The 17,150-nt window shown below is 48.3% G+C and overlaps 2 protein-coding genes across 10 annotated transcripts in view; one reads left to right on the top strand and one right to left on the bottom strand.

The window, feature by feature from the left end:
• The first annotated feature begins 495 nt into the window (after nt 1–495).
• adrm1 (ADRM1 26S proteasome ubiquitin receptor) lies at nt 496–5,379 on the top strand. Of its 3 annotated transcripts, none has more exons than XM_086213112.1 (10): nt 496–623; nt 1,599–1,839; nt 2,357–2,473; nt 2,814–3,024; nt 3,341–3,419; nt 3,607–3,743; nt 3,888–4,019; nt 4,217–4,374; nt 4,704–4,806; nt 5,016–5,379. In XM_086213112.1, exons 2-10 carry the CDS (start codon nt 1,630–1,632, stop codon nt 5,102–5,104), a joined length of 1,236 nt encoding a protein of 411 aa, XP_086069238.1. In that variant the 5' UTR covers nt 496–623; nt 1,599–1,629; the 3' UTR covers nt 5,105–5,379. The 3 variants fall into 3 exon arrangements, with proteins under 3 accessions (XP_086069238.1, XP_086069236.1, XP_086069237.1); XM_086213110.1 differs by having other exon boundaries at nt 3,338–3,419; XM_086213111.1 differs by having other exon boundaries at nt 598–683; nt 3,338–3,419.
• A 22-nt stretch (nt 5,380–5,401) lies between these two features.
• The window catches only part of lama5 (laminin, alpha 5), a 118,011-nt gene continuing 106,262 nt past the window's right edge, over nt 5,402–17,150 (bottom strand). For 6 of the 7 annotated variants that reach the window (XM_086213102.1, XM_086213103.1, XM_086213106.1 and 3 more), the window contains exons 57-80: nt 16,977–17,070; nt 16,084–16,197; nt 15,741–15,923; nt 15,433–15,575; nt 15,142–15,321; nt 14,827–14,966; nt 14,582–14,741; nt 14,279–14,412; nt 13,945–14,110; nt 13,186–13,320; nt 12,788–12,945; nt 11,702–11,834; nt 11,276–11,419; nt 11,014–11,144; nt 10,757–10,927; nt 10,246–10,378; nt 9,997–10,148; nt 9,472–9,661; nt 8,298–8,435; nt 7,644–7,803; nt 7,433–7,563; nt 7,268–7,361; nt 7,063–7,182; nt 5,402–6,923 (exon numbers count right to left, since the gene is read on the bottom strand). In XM_086213102.1, the coding sequence (XP_086069228.1) occupies nt 6,781–6,923; nt 7,063–7,182; nt 7,268–7,361; nt 7,433–7,563; nt 7,644–7,803; nt 8,298–8,435; nt 9,472–9,661; nt 9,997–10,148; nt 10,246–10,378; nt 10,757–10,927; nt 11,014–11,144; nt 11,276–11,419; nt 11,702–11,834; nt 12,788–12,945; nt 13,186–13,320; nt 13,945–14,110; nt 14,279–14,412; nt 14,582–14,741; nt 14,827–14,966; nt 15,142–15,321; nt 15,433–15,575; nt 15,741–15,923; nt 16,084–16,197; nt 16,977–17,070 (3,447 nt within the window). In that variant the 3' untranslated portion in view covers nt 5,402–6,780. The remainder of the gene's footprint in view (nt 6,924–7,062; nt 7,183–7,267; nt 7,362–7,432; nt 7,564–7,643; nt 7,804–8,297; nt 8,436–9,471; nt 9,662–9,996; nt 10,149–10,245; nt 10,379–10,756; nt 10,928–11,013; nt 11,145–11,275; nt 11,420–11,701; nt 11,835–12,787; nt 12,946–13,185; nt 13,321–13,944; nt 14,111–14,278; nt 14,413–14,581; nt 14,742–14,826; nt 14,967–15,141; nt 15,322–15,432; nt 15,576–15,740; nt 15,924–16,083; nt 16,198–16,976; nt 17,071–17,150) is intronic. The other variant, XR_015117825.1, reaches the window with a different exon arrangement.

Below are 17,150 nucleotides of genomic sequence, written 5' to 3'. Positions count from 1 at the left end.
AAGAATAAGTATCTCCTCAAGGTGCTCCTAAGATATCACATTTTACAGGAGCAGGAGCTCACATGCATGTAAAGAGACAGTCACGCTGACCTTTGACCTCTTTTCAGTTCATCTTTGAGACCGAGCGGATGTTGAAAAACCCTCAAGAAGTGACGTGGCATTACTGAGAATGGGACACGCATACAACCTGAGCACATAAGGCCTCACACACACCTACAGCTCTCACTGCGGTGGAGGCATAAAAAGCTGTAAGCTGCACTCAAGGAGGCTTTCAGAATCCTGCTCATTCTCCCCAAAACGAACAACGGGAGTCAAACGTTAGCGACCAATAATGTTTTCGGCTTTCATGTTGTGTTGAGGAATTTCATGCACAGATTTACAGTCAGCTCAAACCATGATGTTAGAATGATTTAAACTAAAGTGTCACAACGGGATACAAATTACAGCTTTTTTTTTTTTTTTTTTTTTTTGAAGCGTTTAAACAAGAATCTGTAGTTCTCACTCCGAAGCAGAGGGCGGCGCTAATGCAGCTACTCGACCGGCTCGGATCAGCATTAAAAAAAAACTGATAGAAGAAGGCGGTCGGCAGGCGAAGTTGCTGAACTCTTCTAACAGAACTTCAGGTATTTGGTGCTGAACTCACATCAAAAGTTTGGATTGTCCTAAAGATCCTTCTTTGCCATGTTAGTTATTTATTTTCACATTTCGGTTGATTTGGCTGCCAAAACTGCGACGTTTTGGTCTACGTCGGTTTAGCCAAGTCATGGGCTAATGTTAGCATTTAAAAGCTCCCGACGGCTAATGCTAACTAGCTAGTTTACTGTTACTTTTCTTAGCTTTGAAAAGTTTTTAGAACTAACTTAAACAACTTGAAACGCCAGATGTCACCTTAAGACGTGTCAGGCAACTGTTGGGTGGCGTGTCCGAAGTGTTAATGAAATTCAAGAAGTATCAACCAGCCGGTAAACCTCCTGTTTGACCTGCCTGATCGCGCTGGCGAGGTCCGCTAACTGGTTCACTCCAGTTAGCTTTTCTGTGTGATCAAAGTGGGAAAGTTTATCAGTCTTCTTTCAGTGGAGGTCAAAAGCCAAATGTTTTGTCATTGGAGTGTCATAAGGGACCGGATTCAGTGGGTTAATTAGTTTGTCTTTACCAGAAGTAGCGACTGAACTCTGGCTGTTATTTCTACCCTTCGACGTCTTGTATCATACTTTTGTTGTTGTATTTTGTCTTCTCTTCGTTCGCTCTGTTCAGAAGAGAGGTGTACTAACGGGAACAGGTAACACATTACATTGTACTAACAAGGGTCTTTTAGTGAATTCAGTAGTATTATGATAAAATGTACTAACCTCAAAATATCCGTCTGCCAATACGTTGAATTAGTGTTAGGACCCAGACAGTTTCAATTTGATGGCGATCTGTGGCTAGATCATATGAGTATGTAATCATTTTCCAGTCTGTCCATGGCGTCTAAAGTGTAAACAAGTGCTCTCCACCCAGAGACTGTTTCCTGTCTGTAGCGCTGACGCTCACGCCCTCCATCATACTGTCAGAGTAGAGTGGGTCTCTTTAACTGACTCTCTTTTCCCTCCCCACAGTTTTCAAGGTGGTTGTCAAAGAGATCCAAAGATGTCATCGGGCGCCCTTTTCCCCAGCCTGGTGAGCGGCTCCAGAGGAAGTTCCAGCAAGTACCTGGTGGAGTTCCGTGCTGGTAAAATGAGTTTGAAAGGGAAAACGGTGACGCCGGACAAACGTAAGGGCATGGTGTACATCCAGCAGTCCGACGACTCCCTGATTCACTTCTGTTGGAAGGACCGGACCACTGGGAACGTCGACGATGTGAGTAACTACTTCTTGGTGACCTTATAATGAGTTCCTTGGTATTGTTCATTTTTATTTTATAACATGAGTTAAATTTCCTATCTGCCATAATGTACATTTAATATTGACAATAATAATAATCATGATATTTAGATTCATAGATCGCCTTTCACGGCACCCAAGGACGCTTAACAGTGACACAGAAAACAACAAGACAACAAATTTAACAGGAGAAGGCCTGGCAGAACAAGTGCCTCCTCAACAAAGACTGAAAGGATTCCATTTACTCTTATTTTAAAAGACAAAAACCAACTGATGGAAGTGTAGGAACCTTTGTTTTTTTTTCCATTTCCATGAGCGTTTTCTGATCTGATACTTCAACATTTAGAGATTCATAGATGGAAAACACAGCTAAAGTTTGTCCTGTGGAGGGGGCGAGCAGTGTCAGTCAGAACTATGCAGGCTACACAAAGCAGTTGATGTGGTTTACCTGTCGTTCTGAAGTAACAAGGATGGGTTTGTCCTCCTGTCCCAGGACCTGATCATCTTCCCTGATGACTGTGAATTTAAGAGGGTCAACCAGTGCACCACTGGACGCGTCTATGTGCTGAAATTCAAGGCCGGATCCAAGAGACTGTTTTTCTGGATGCAGGTAAGAGGGGAAAGGAAGGACCTCACTTTCTGTCTGCGGGTATGCAGATGGAGAGAAGCTGATTAGAACAAGAGATGATCGATCACACTCATCGTGACGGTGTGTAATGAGTGTACCAGTCCTAGAGCCACATATTTGGTAGCCACATGATCATGAAGTCAGTAGTTTTTTAGCCCTCACAGCAGAGCAGCGTCCATGTGACCAGGCTCAGCTGTCGCGCTGATTTGAACGCCTTCTTTAATAGAGGGATTATATTTTGATTTGGTGTGTTTGAATCTATTTGGCCCTGTGAGCTCTAACTCTTATTTCAAGGAATTCATGTGTGCTTCTTTTCCATCAGGAGCCAAAGACTGACAAGGATGATGAATACTGCCGGAAGGTGAACGAGTACCTCAACAACCCTCCCATTCCTGGAGCACCAGGCAGCGGCGGCAGCAGCGGCCACGAGCTGTCTGCTCTCGGAGGAGAGGGGGGTCTGCAAAACCTGCTGGGAAATATGAGCCACAACCAGCTGATGCAGCTGATCGGACCAACAGGGCTGGGCGGACTGGGTGAGCAGCTTGTGATTGTAATGTGTAAACACACACACACACCTGAATTCCATCTTGTTGGTAGAAGGTAAAAGCTCAACTACCACGCTCACTTTTTGAGTGATGTCATCATCATGTGGGGGACACCCAAGTCAGGCAGCGGTCTCTTGTGTTACCTACCAACATGGCGGCCGCTGGCAGGTGTAATTAGTTACTGATGTTTGTGGGGGAAAAAAGGCTACATAAATAAAGGCAGTGTCCAGAAGATCATATGTGGCCAAAGCAAGGAAACCATCACTTCCATCTGTTTTAAATGAGTTTGTGTTTGTCCAAGGAGGTCTGGGAGCTTTAGCGGGACCAGGCCTTGCCAACCTGCTAGGCAGCAATGGACCGGCCCCCAGCAGCTCCTCCTCCAGGTGAGTCAGTGCCAACAGCACAAATAGCCGGTGTGCTTCTCAGACTGACTTGAGCCATACCTGAGACTGTTGCCAGAGGTTTTGCCTCTTGTTGAGCCGTGATGTTGAACCTACAGCAGCCGTTACGACAGATGTTGGCGGTGTTCTGGTTTCACTCTGGCTCTCTAAACGCTCCTCTATCCTGTAGCTCTCGTAGCCAGTCTGCAGCAGCCACGCCTTCCTCAGGGGGAGCCCCCAGACCAAGCTCTTCTCAGGCACCCACCACCCCTGTGACTCCTGCTGCTTCTGCTGTCTCTCCCTCGAGCGTTGCTCCCTCAACACCAGGTGAGGCTCCACGCCGCCGGTCACCAGAGTGAGGAACAACGGTCGTTCTTGTGACTCTATCCAAAAATGAAATGCCTTAAGTTTAGAAAGTCAAAGCAAGTTACCCACAACGCCCTGACCCCCGTCCCTGTTTGCTGTACTCAGCTGCAGCTCAGACTCCGCTGGTCCCAGCCTCTGTGGGAAGCCCCGCCTCCCACCAGCCCATTCAGCTCAGTGACCTTCAGAGCATCCTCGCCACCATGAACGTCCCAGCCACGGGTGCACAAGGATCAGCAGGTGAGCAGAAACTCAGTCAGGTATGAAAGAATGAGTGGAGAGGGAGTTCTGCTGCTCAGGTTAACTTTCAGTGAGGAGGATGAAGGGCAGAGCGAGTGGAGAGAGAGAGAGAGAGAGAACATGAAAAAGGTCAGGAAGGGAAAAGAGAGCCGAGAATGAAAGAGAAAAAAAACCCTCAAGTCCATCTCTTTTTTTAGTGGATCTCGCAAGTGTTTGCACCCCAGAGATGATGGCCCCCATCCTGGCCAATGCTGAGGTCCAGCAAAGGCTCCTCCCCTTCCTCCCCAGTGGAGAGAGTTTACCGCAGAGCGCCGAGGAGATCCAGAACACGCTGAGCTCCCCTCAGTTCCAGCAGGTAGGAGGAACCCACATTCCACTCGTCCCTGCCACCCACAGATCTTGCAACTTGAAAAACTAAGATGTGGGTTTGAATTATCAATCATTTTTGCACATTATTAGTTTGGGTGACATCACAGTTGGTTTTGAAATAAACGTACATGTTGTGTGTATGGAACACAAACAAAATGGCTGCTAACACACAAGTGCTGCAGGAGGAATTCGGAACTAAAGGGTCCTGCCGCCTGTCCAGTGCTGTTTTGATTTGTTAAACAGAGTTTTTCATGTTGGTGATGTCATTACTGCTGAACTGACCCCGGCGACCGTGACCTCTGTGCCCTCCTTCAGTCCATGAGTATGTTCAGCAGTGCCTTGGCCTCCGGGCAGCTCGGCCCCCTCATGAGTCAGTTTGGTCTGCCAGCTGAGGCCGTGGATGCCGCCAACAAAGGAGGTGAGACGCGCCCGCCGCTGCACATCTCCTGTGCGTCCTAGTGTTTGTCTTTATGCCACAACGGAAGAATTAGAGAAGTTGGATCAGATCCAGTTTCCTCTGAGCACCAAAAGCTTTCAGGTGTAGAAAGTATCATTTCCAATCGTTGCTGCTCCAGCTGACGTCTGAGAGCACGTGACTGACGGCTCTGTGTCCTGGGTGGTTGTCAGATGTGGAGGCGTTCGCCAGAGCCATGCAGAGCAGCAGAGGAGACTCCAAAGAGAAGAAGGAGGACGACGAGGACATGAGTCTGGACTAGAGCCCCCCGCCCCGCCCCCACGGGCCTTCACATCAGTCATTCCTCCTCAGCTCCTCCCTTCTTTACCTCCGTCTGTTTAATGTTAACATTTCCGCACCAAAGGCAACACGGGTCAGGACCCAACACGGTCACCGTGGTAACTGCTTGTTTGATCTGTTTATCAGCAGTTCTGTTCGTGACTCTACTGAGCCTTAATTCCATTTAATCTTCCGTTGTAAACCGTCTGAGACCGCCGGGCCTTTTTGATTTACTCTTGATAATAAAAATGATTCAACACTGAAGCGAGTTTGTATGAAAAGGAACTTTATTTAGAAGTACATGTACAACATATGGGGACGGGGGTGGGGGTGGACAGCTTATTCTTACTGTGTGATTATTTAACAAAGTGGTTATATTATATACAAGCTTGACACTCGTGCTCACAGTTACGAGAGATGGTGAACGCTGCCCGCAACCCGGAGCAGGTGGGATGAAGCGGAGCGAAACGCCTCACAGTGAGAGAAGGCTCAAACGCCGCCGGCTCAACATTTCATCCTTCAACATGTACAACTGATAATTACAGTAACGAGAACGCAACACGCTTGACTCAGACGCTCTGGAGAAAGTGAGCTTGAGCAGTTTTTAATGAAAATAAGTTGATCTATGGGAGGAACAGATGATGCCAGCATAGAAGAGGACAACAGAGGTCACGCAGGACTGAGTCCTGAAACCCAGAGACAAGGTTCACCACTCAAGGTTGGATCAGTGATTGTTTGAAAGCCTGAAATAATGTGGTCAACGCAGGCTCTTCTGAAAAAACACTGATCCGTTCCACACTTGAAGCTTGTGAGGGTCTTAAACACGAAGGCTCGCTGACAAGTGTCTGAAGGAGACGACTGAGGTTCTCAGGGAAATCGAACACCAGTGAAAACCAGAGAAGCGGAGTTAGCTTAACGTTAGCGTAGCACTGCTAACCACTGCATTTAGTCTCCAACCATCATCAAAGTGGTTCATGAGCGATGAACCAAAACCTGGAACTTTCGTTCACCACAGAGCTCATTTACTGACTCAGTCGCCCACAATCACATGGAACAATCCCATTGGCTGCTGGTGGAGGAACCAGGACATGACCACTTCCTGTTGGACTATAAAATGCTTCATACCTGAACAAGCACTTCATCCCCGCAGCACTTTTCAGTGACGTTAGCGCCTCTGGTGTGGGTAGCGTTCTCCACCTGCGCTGCCTGACGACGTCGCTCATATTTTACAGTGTTCACAGTGTACCGACTCAGTAGGTTTACTTAACATTCTCTGCCTGAAATGCACCTTGAATATTCAGGACATGTGTTTGAACCAGAGGACAAAATACAAACAAACAAACGATTGATGTCATCTCGTTTGCATAAGTGAGAAGAATCGGTCGGCATGTCCTTTATTTACAATATACTACATGTTTAATAATGATTTAGAGTTGACGTATCAGTGCATCTCTACACGCAGAGTCATTGTTGTAGCACCCTGTAGCAAAAAAATAATGTGAGGACAAATATAAAATATACAATTTTCTGAAAATAGAAAATAAATATATATATATATATAGATATATATAGATATTTTAAATTAGCTACAGTAACTTGACACCCACCACCAGTAATTTGTATTTGGGGAATGTGAGGGTAAGACTGGTTGTGGTGGGTTTACATGCTCGGGCAGCCCTGCGTCCCCACAGCGCCGTGTACCGACAGAGGTTTGGACAACAGGAGTGCTCGGTGGTTGATGGTCGCTTGGCGGATGCAGCCGTGAAAGGCTGGTAGGCCAGCAACTGGCACTGGGGCGCCACCTGGTGGACACAGAGAGGATTGCACATAACTCATGATATCCACAGCCAGTGACAGCAACCACCTGAGTCAGAACCGAGCGGACACAGCCAGCGCGCCGCCACCATCTGGCCTGTAGATACCAGAGCTCCATGTACTGACCTGGAACTCCTCCGAGGTAGACAGCCTCCTTGGCCCCAGCAGAGCGGCTCTGTTTGGGGCCGACGCTGTGCTCACTGGCGGCATCCACGTGGAGCTGAAGGACGTTGTTCTTCTTCACCACTGGAGACACAAGAAGACGGCAGTTTGATGTCACCATCGCTTCAGAAGACGCAGTCACCAGGATCGCCGGTAGACATGGACTCACCTGTGATGGTGTGCCAGCGTCCGTTACATAGAGGCTCATCCGGAGTGAAGGATGAAGAGAATTCACCTTTACCGCTGTTCACGGACACCGTCACCTGCAGCGACACGTCCGGGTCAGAGGAAGAACCACAGACACGTTCTACTGATTGAATAGAAGGAGGCTCACCTCTCCCTGGCTGAGGACCAAGCTCAGGTAGCGGTCAGGTGACGTCCCAGCATGCAACAGCAGCCCAGAGTCTGAGATGGGCCGGACTTCCAGATGGATCTCCAGATCCCGACCCAACACAAGAGAGTCATCTGCATAGACAGAGAGTCTCAGGTCAGGACACGATAACACGGCAGGAATCAAGCACAGGAGGAACAGGACCAGTAAGAACCTATCACAATGTGTCCGTCCTGTCCAGAGAAGTACGCTCCAGGCTGCAGAGGGTTCTGGAAGCAAGGAACCGTTCCCTGACTGTGGGCGGGGCTTCCTGCAGGGGCCTCATTTAGGTTCAGGTCCCGCACACAACCGACAAAACCACCAGAGCCGGGCACCTGATGGTCAGAACAGAACAACCGATAACAGAATGATGAGGTGTTCGTGTGTGTGTGTCAGGTTCTACCAGGAACTCTGCCGCTTCCACGTGTGTCTCGTACAAACGAGGTCAAAGTTGAAATAATTGAAACTTTGGGGAACACCAAGGGGAGCATTTTTGGCCAGATCACCATGGCGACAGAGGCTTCCAGAAGATCGGTTGATCTGTTTTATCTCCCAAATCAGTTTGGCAACACTCAGCATCATGAAACCTGCCTGTTCGTCTCACTTGTGCTCAAATATCAAACGAATCTTTTGTGTTCATCATCAAGGCTGAAGATTTAAGCGAAAAAGAACCAAACTATTACAACTGTAATGATTGAAAATTGTAATCATGAAAATATAATGATGGTGACTGATGTATAGTCAAATGTGTTGGCTGGTAAACTCACTCGTGCCACCGAATTATGACAAACAAACAATCAAAACAACAACAATGAGCAGTTTGTGTTACCGTCAGAGATGGCGGGACTCCGCCCACATATAATGGCCCAGCGAGACGAGTTCGGTCTCCAGCAGGGATTCTCCTGGACTGAGCACTGATGCCGTCCACAATCAGACTCAACTTCTCTCCTTCACGCTTGATGAACACCTGAGACGACACAGAAGGGCGGTGAAGGGTCGATAGTTTGAGAGGCAGAAGGTTCCAGAACAACAGAACTTGATGAACCCACAGAAAATGATCCTTAACTCTGCTGGCAGCTAGCAGGTCTGGGCTAGCAGCTACATGCTCAACACAACCGAGGCTGCGTCCGAATTGCCAAGTGGCAACCTACGACTACTGCTACACGGCACAATTCAGACACCCTTGAAGATTGGTGGTGAAGCACGACCTCTGCTGGCAGAGCACAGATACCGCAATTAGGTAGACAGCACCAACGAAAGCCCCACCTGCTGGCCTGACTGTCATACTGCACTCCACTTGGCGCGGACCCTTCATTCATTCTCTACCCCAACAGACTTGACGTTTGCGCCCGTGCATTGTGGGTAATGTTTTTCAAGGAGAAACAATGTATAGATGAAAAACTCTGGGTGCAGCTGCATCACCTGTGAATCATTTTTAATTTGAACATCACCTGAGATAAATGAGTGGACTTTTTACCCCACAGAGAAGTACAATAGAAGCATTTAGCGTTCATAATACATTTTTTTGGCGGCCCGGTGGAGCAGTGGTCCTCACTGTGGCCCCCCAGCAAGAAGGTTGTGGGTGGAGCCCCGGCTGCAGCACGGGGTCTTTCTGGGTGAGTCTCCATGTTCTCCCTGTTCCTGCTGGGTTCTCTCTGGTACTCCAGCTTCCTCCACAGTCCAAAGACATCAAGAGGGACCAGGTTAATCCAGACTCTAAATTGACCGTAGGCGTGGCTGGGAGAGCCAATGGTTGTCTGTCTCTATGTGTTGGCCCTGCCATGGACTGGTGACCTGTCCAGGGGGAAGGCTGCTGGGATAGGCTCCACCCCCCACCACCGTTAACAGGATAAGAGGTAGAAAATGGATGGATGGAATATTTTTTTCCCCCTTTCGCTGATATGACAGTACTGAATCCATAAATCATTTTTAAATTCTTCATATGAGATATTACTACTGCAGAAATAAAAAAGCATCTAAACGGAGCAGCCATGTGACCTCACCGTGTGCCACTGGTCATCGTTGTACTTCTTGCGGCTGCGTAGGCTGACCTTCCTCTTCCCACCGTCCAACAGCAGCTGCAGGAAGCCGCCTGACATGCTGAGTGACATCACGGTGGCGCGCTGGCCGCCAGCCGCATAAAGAATCAGGCCATCCGAGGAGTTGATCCTCACGGACATGGAGATGTGAGGCCTGACCAGAGAGAGACAGGGAGAGTTTGAATCATTTTATGCTATGAAAGTAAACAGCCACTAACCAGCCTGGTGCAGCACCTCAGGCCTACAGGGGAACCACAACATCATCCTCCAGTTCTGGAGCTTCTTGTTGTCAAGTTTTCTGTCACAATGTGCACAATCGCGCCATCTATGTCATGAACGTGACAAAACAGATGGCGGGAAAGACTTGTCGATGGCGAGGAAAGAGTTATACAGTCGAGAATTAACAGTGGAGCTGTTTCTCAGAGCAGAAAGGAAGATCTGGAGGCAGCAGATCCCTGGTTTCAGGAGGGTTTGTGTTGCTGGACTCACCTGGAGCTGAGTGAGCTGGGTAGAGAGTCGTATCTCTGGTAGCTGTGGGAGGAGCCACTGAAGTGGGTTGCTCCTGCCTCCTGCTGCGGCAGCTCAGCTGGACACGAGTCCCGCGTGTTACGACTACGAGACCCAGGCTTCTTATGCTTCCCCTGAGAGAGAGAGAGAGAGAGAGAGAGAGAGAGCATAGCTTTACATCATCACCTGGCACATGGAGGAATGTGTGTGTGTGTGTGTGTGTGTGTATACCTTGGGTTTACTGCTCTGTTTGGGTGGTGCAGCAACTATCTGTTGAGGCTTTTTGGCGGCAGGACAGTCCAGAGGAACGTTCACGTTCTCTTTGACTTTCAGCAGGTTCAGAACCATCTGAGAACCCGATTCCCTGAAGTCAACCAACACAGACACGTCTGAAACTGAACTAAATACACCAACAGACAGGAAGTACAATACAGCGAGCGAATGGTCAGGCTGATGAGAGAGAGAGAGAGAGAGAGAGAGAGAGGGAGAGAGAGGCCAGGCTGATGAGAGAGAGAGAGAGAGAGAGAGAGAGAGGCCAGGCTGATGAGAGAGAGAGAGAGAGAGAGAGAGAGAGAGAGAGGCCAGGCTGATGAGAGAGAGAGAGAGAGAGAGAGAGAGAGAGAGAGAGAGAGAGAGGCCAGGCTGATGAGAGAGAGAGAGAGAGAGAGAGAGAGAGAGAGAGAGAGAGGCCAGGCTGATGAGAGAGAGAGAGCGAGGCCAGGCTGTGGTTCTCTGTTCTCACCTCTTGATGAAAACATTGCTGATGCACCCCGTGAGGTTGCTGAGGATCTGGTCTGGCATTCCTCCCAGGAAGGTGCTTCCCACCCAGGCTGCCGCAGGACCACGCCCCCTGCTGTCCAGCCTGATCCCCTCCTTGGCTCTCTCCAGCACGTCGTCCATGTAGAGACGCATCCTGAGGGACGACCATCAGCAAGGAGTCAGAGCTGCATCCACGTAGACCTGAACCACATAGAGCTGACGTCTGCATGAGTGTTTTACCCGTTGATGTTGTTGTAGATGGAGACGTAGTGGCTGTTGTCGTCGTTGTACGTCTTCTGTGTCTTAATCTCACTGTTGCCGGCTCTCACCACCACATGGCCATCGTGCAAAAACACCTGACACACTCCATCCTACACACGCACACACACCAGTGGCAGGTTAAGACACAAGAAGAACAGAGTTGACACCAGAAGGGACCAAAGAGGGACGGTAAAAACTCTGGAGAACCTGGTCCAAGACCAAGGAACAGGAAGTGTCCCACCTGATCATGGTGGTAGAACATGAGTCCCTCCTTCTGCTCGGTTCTGAAGCTGAAGCTGGCGTAGAAGTTGTTCCTGAGAGTGGGAACGTTGCTCACAGCCAAGTCCAGGTAGCTCTGACCGGAGAAATGGGCCTCACGGGACACCTGACGGGAACGCCACTCAAACACGTCAGTCAGACTGTCTTTGTTCTACTTTTGCGTTTATATCTGCTACTTCTAAACACAGAGGGGACATCTAGTGGTAAACAAAGGTGAAACAGTCAACAGGTGTGTTATTGTGTTGCACGAGGATGGAAACTTTGTGGAGGGAGAAAATAAGCCCACAGCGCGGAAATCCTCATCCGAGTCTTTTCAAAGTAAATTATGCACATTCCCAAGATAATACAGGCTATTTTTCCCTGCTGCATCACTTCTCCTTTTTCTCACCAGCAGGTCGCTGTCACAGCCAAAACTGACTCCAGAGCTTTTCATCCTCTTCAGATCAATGTGCGCATTCGGGACCTTCACGTTCCTGAAACAGCCCTTCAGAGAACCCTGCTTGGGGAACAGCTGCCTCAGCCTGAGGGGGAACAGCAGCAGTATGAGACGAGGAGGCAGCCAGAATCACCACGTTACATATCGGACTACTCGCTAGAATTTGATACAAGCTACAAGCTAAATCCTGTATTTTACACAGGAATGGAGAAATTCTCTGTAACTTAATATCAAAATACACACCAACTTTTAGGGACATTCTTTTAAGGTCAATCGGCTCCAGAGCCAGAGAAGAAGACAGAGACCCTTCGCTCCTCTTTGATACATTTAGGAGCTGATGTCCAAGCTAGTTAGCTTAGCACAATGAATTGTTTTGGATGGGAAGTGTTAGCATCGTCTACATCAGGTTCAGGATCTCGGTGTGTCCACCAGTAATCCTCCGCGGTCTCTCTTACAAAGTCAGCTATGATTAGTAGCAGCAGTCGCTCTTCTAGGAGTCAGAGTTTGGTTCAGTTGGCCGAAGTTAATCAAATCACTGCTCCTGGTCAGGAAAGTAGTTCCAACCATGACCTTGATTCTACAATTTTAAAGCCTCTTGATCTAAAATCGTTACTCATATTGAATATTTTATAGACAGCCCTCGTTATATCAACACAAATGAAGAGGAAACTATTTGATCATTTTTGACAGATGTATGCTAACCCTTCCCGCCCTCTACCATTCATTGTGCTAAGCTAGCTAGCGTCAGTCTCAGCTCCCAAATGCAGTACAGAAGACAGAATGGTCTCGGTGCTCTTGTCTGCTTCTGGGGACGGTGGACAATCAGAGACCTGTTGGCGTGTTTCTTGTGGTTCGTGCGGTTCTGTCTTTTGTGGAGCAGAATCTTTGTATCACAGACAAACCTCCAATTAACATAAACATTTATTCTACATTTAAAAGCTGTATTATTGTTATTTTTTGGCCACGGAGCAACAAAACCATCCTGTTCCACTCATGTCTGTCTTATTTCTGCTCTGTCTTGGTCTCTGGACGACTCACTTCTCGGGCATCTTGTCTTCTGGTACTCCTCCCAGGAAGTAGCTATCGTTGAACTGAGGGATGGGCTGCGTGAACAGGTGGTTGTAGATGATGTTGCGGTTGTTCCTCACCACCACGCGGTACCGACCGTTATCAGCACTCGCGATGATAATTTCCAGCTACACAAGTAAAGATGACACATTAAAACAGAGGAATCATCTCAACTCGGCAGAAATTTGCTGTTGCCTTCACTGGATCTTTATTCCTTTCCCTGGGGTTGAATACAAGGCGGAAACATTCCATAATACACGTGTAACACTTGAAAACTAAATGCTTGATGATTACAAGAAGACGGTGAAGACAATTTTAGGAAAGGCAGTCAGTGAAATTGTGGCTTTCATCAGACATTACGGACTCACAGCTTTGGGTTCGGCGTCGCTGATCTTCAGGAAATCTGATGACGGCTCTTTGGGCGGGAGCTCCGCCATGTCACCGTTGAACTGATAGAAAACCTTCAGTCTGCCTCGAAGCACAGCCAGACACAGGAACTTGTCCTGATGGACGAGATGGACATAAACCCACTGAGCATGCTCAGTTTTCTTGGCGTTTTCCACAAACTACATTCCAACGCCCTTCTACACAGCCCAGTATCAAACGGCCAGTTTACTAAATGATTGTGTACGTTTGGATTATTACTAGTTTGTACACTAAGTTCAATGCTCTTAATTTGAAAAGTTAATGTGTGAACACAACCTGCTCAATGAAATGCAGAGTGAGACAATCGGTAAAACAAAGGACATGTGAACGCATCGCCACATGTCTGCTGTTACTTTGTTTGATTATAAATTGTTTGGTAACGTTTCCACTCATGAAAGAGGTCAGCAGCGGCCAGGAGGAGCCGCCGAGACGCTGACGATGACATCGGGTAATCTGCACGTTGATATACTGTGGTAGTTCGTGTGTTCTGCAGCAATAATGTGGAGGCTGAATGTGTGAGATTATCATCTTACAGTAGTTCTGTCGTAAATATTTATACTGAGACATTCAGTGGAACCTTGGCTGAAGTAAACACGACCATGAGGTTCAAAGGTCACAGTTTGCCACCTTACAGCTGTCAGACCTTCTTCCAGGTTTCGTTCCAGCCAGAAACAAAAGATTTAAATGAAAGAAGCGTTCACCCCGTTGTGGAGCAGCAGCAGTATGCCGTTGTGTGAGAGCAGCTTGACTTCCTGGTCAAAGCGCTTCGTGCGTGCTGGTACATCAGTGAGAGTGACCTCGGCAAAGCCGGTCCCATCGAAGTACGCCGCGTCATTCACCCAGGCCTGAGTCAGCACCGGCTTGGACCTGGTTGAACATTTGTACTTGGTTATGAATCGCACTCGTTACACATCATGACCTCATAATCAGGAAGTTGGGATGTGAAAATGAAGGCGAATGTGTCGAACGTCGCCGAGCGGTTGAGACTGAAGGTGAACAGAAGAAGAGGACATCTTCCTGACCGTGTGCACTGACCTGCCACAAGGTTTCTCCTGAGTGGTGTTGAGCTGGAAGATGTTTTCAAAGTTATACAAACTGAGCACTACCTCATTCAGGGTGTCCAGCTCAATACAGCCCTTAAAGAAGGGCAGAGCCAGCGGGGAGGGGGGCTGAAACAGGGAGGGGACACAGGTTACCAGCTGAACAGTGCTGAGAAGTTCGCTTCCAAGATGTAAAACATCATGACAAGATACTTTCATCAGAATGGCTGTATGAATGGCGAGTAGGAAGTTCTTGATTCGAAGATCCTACTGTGGAAGCAGTAGAACAGCCACCTACCTTGAACGTACTGGGGTATCCTCCCACAAAGAATACAGTGTCATCAGTCAAGAGGTTGAGCAGCCCCTGGTCTCCTTTAGCCTCCACATTGGTTCTGGTGACTCTTTGGTCTCCTTCAGTGGCCTCTGAGGACATGGACATGACGCCGTACTGGAGGATCCTACATCCAGACAGACACGAAGACACATTAGGAAACATGCCATCAACGGAACACGCATGGTTGTCAGGTTGTGTGTGTGTGTCACCTCTCCAGCACCACGCTGTTATAGTTGCCGTTAGATTTGACGTTCTCAGACATCAGCACCTCCGCAGTGTCTCCTCCAATGTTAAAATACCAGCGCAGTCTCTTGCCATCCAACGCCATGCCCAGGAACTCCTTATCAGACTACAAATACCAGATGGTCACCAACAATACGACTGCAACAGCAGCCTCTTCTACTCCTGGACTACAACTACTGGACTGAGACATTCTAACGAAACACTACCAAGACTTAAAAGATGACATCAAAAGAGCACAAATTAGAGTTCTACATCCCGTTTGTCGTCACGGTGATACTCACATCCTTGTTGCCGAGGTAGAAGACAAACTGTTTGTCGGTGCCGTCCTGCCGCCTGCCCCGGGCCGTCTCCGGCAGGGTGATGTAGAACTTGAGTGACGTGTAGGCAGCCAGGTCGGCCAGGTTGGATGGAGTTCGAACCTGAACAGCCGACCCCCCGTTGAACTTCATGGGGACGCTCACCTGGATGGAGGAGGGCAGTCAAAATGTTACAGGCTTTTTGTCGTGAAAGTGGGCACAACTGTTTCTTATGTGTGTGTGCTTATGTATGTGTGTGTGTGTGTGTGTGTGTACCTTGCTGGCAGCGTTGCGCGCTTGCTGTATGAGCTGACGGATGCGGCTGATGTTCTCGGAGATGTTTGGCATCTGGGCGGAGTGATTCTGTAACTTATCCAGCTTCTTCATGAGCAGAGGAATCGTGTCACCCAGCATGTTCACTACAGGAGCGGCGCGAGAGAGTGAAGTCACTGTCACAGCAGACACACTCTGATGGTTGTTGGTGTGTGTGTGTGTGTGTGTGTGTGTGTGTTGAAATTCACAGACAGTGAAACTGACACAGAAAGATCAATCAACCGCGTTCACACGTGTTGACAAGTGCCTACCAGTCTTGTTGGCCTCCATCAGGGCGTTATTGATGTCATCACTTGTGGCGTTAGCGTCGCCGTACGCCTGCTGCCACTGGTCAAGCTGCTCTTTAATGGGACGCAGGGCATCATTGACTTGTGAGGCCGTGGCGTTTGCCTGAGCAGCTGCGTTCTTGGCCTCGTGGATCTCCTGACTCACATCTGCTCGTCACCCAGAGACATGAATGAGAACGCGAAACACTGGAGCCCCGCATGGTGGTCATTTTACTGGGTTTAACTCCCACATTAATACCATCTGGTGTATTGTACTCTTGAATACACAACCCCTTGTGTGTGTGCGTGTGTGCGTGCGTGCACGTACTAGTGGTGAAGTTGAGGTTGTTCTTAACCGTCTCCAGGTTCCTTATAACTTCACCCTGTTTGATTCTGGCGTCATCCAGTCGCCTCTGAGCATCTTCCAGCTGTGGCTTCAGATCTGTGGGGCAGAAAAACCCGTTCACCTGAAAGTAACGAGAGGTAACCAGGCTCCTCCTACATGACTACTCAAAGTGATACTTCACTCACGTACTTTTACTCCGCTACATTTATCTGAAAGTGTCAGTGACTAGTTACTTTGAAGAGAAAGGCTTTGTGGAAACGTGTCAAAGCCTGATGTTGATGATGATGATGATGATGATGTTGGTAGAAAAGTGAAGGTGACAACTTCAAGAGCAGCAGAACTGGGACACACACACCTTTAACGCGACCTCCAGAGGTCATTGGTTCTGTTATTGAACACAAACGTCATCTAGAATGTGTACTTTTACTCCTGATACTTCAGTACACTCGATATCAAATATTGCTCTAGTTTTACTTCAGTAAAATTCTGGAAGGAGACTTTTACACAAAGTACAGATTTATCCGGGTATTTCTACTTTATCTCAAGTTAAGGAACCGTGATCTTTTTCCATCACTGCAAACAGGAGTCTTGAGCTCATGAAGAATTTTTTCCTGCCCTGAATTCCTTGTTTGTGACAACAGAAGGCAGAAGGAGGCAGCCATGCATGTTTGGCTTCAGGGTCACGGTACCCCATGACCACACCGGAGGGTTTTGGACAGTTTTGCCGCTGCTGTTAGCCATCAGTTTCCATTAGCTTCAAGCTATATACACAAGGACGGCTCCTTCTGCATTCTGGAGTAACAGAGTGAAGTTCAACAGCAGCTAAAACACACGTTCAAGAGGAGGAAGAGCAGCAATAAAAAGGCTTTATTAACCATTGTTGAGTTCATCATTGAGCTTTTCCACTTCGTCCTTCAGCTCCACGCTGTGGTTCTTCAGAGAGTCAGCGATCTCCCCAAGGCCCTGGTGCTGGATGTCACACACACACACACACAAACACACACACAAATTATTCCAATGCTGCTTGTGGGGTTGTGCTCATGTGTCTG

The sequence above is a fragment of the Aulostomus chinensis genome, chromosome 9, assembly GCF_037954235.1.
Source record: "Aulostomus chinensis isolate RoL2024-O1b breed Wild chromosome 9, RoL_Achi_v1.0, whole genome shotgun sequence".
NCBI lineage: Eukaryota > Metazoa > Chordata > Actinopteri > Syngnathiformes > Aulostomidae > Aulostomus > Aulostomus chinensis.
The sequence above is the reverse complement of the archived record's forward strand: the minus strand, read 5'-3'. Positions and strand labels throughout refer to the sequence as shown.

Coding starts and splice junctions, on each gene's coding strand:
- adrm1 (XM_086213110.1), top strand. CDS start 1,630: ATGTCATCGGGCGCCCTTTTCCCCAGCCTGGTGAGCGGCTCCAGAGGA. Junction 1,840..2,356: donor CCACTGGGAACGTCGACGAT/GTGAGTAACTAC, acceptor CTCCTGTCCCAG/GACCTGATCATCTTCCCTGA. Junction 3,420..3,606: donor CCCAGCAGCTCCTCCTCCAG/GTGAGTCAGTGC, acceptor TCTATCCTGTAG/CTCTCGTAGCCAGTCTGCAG.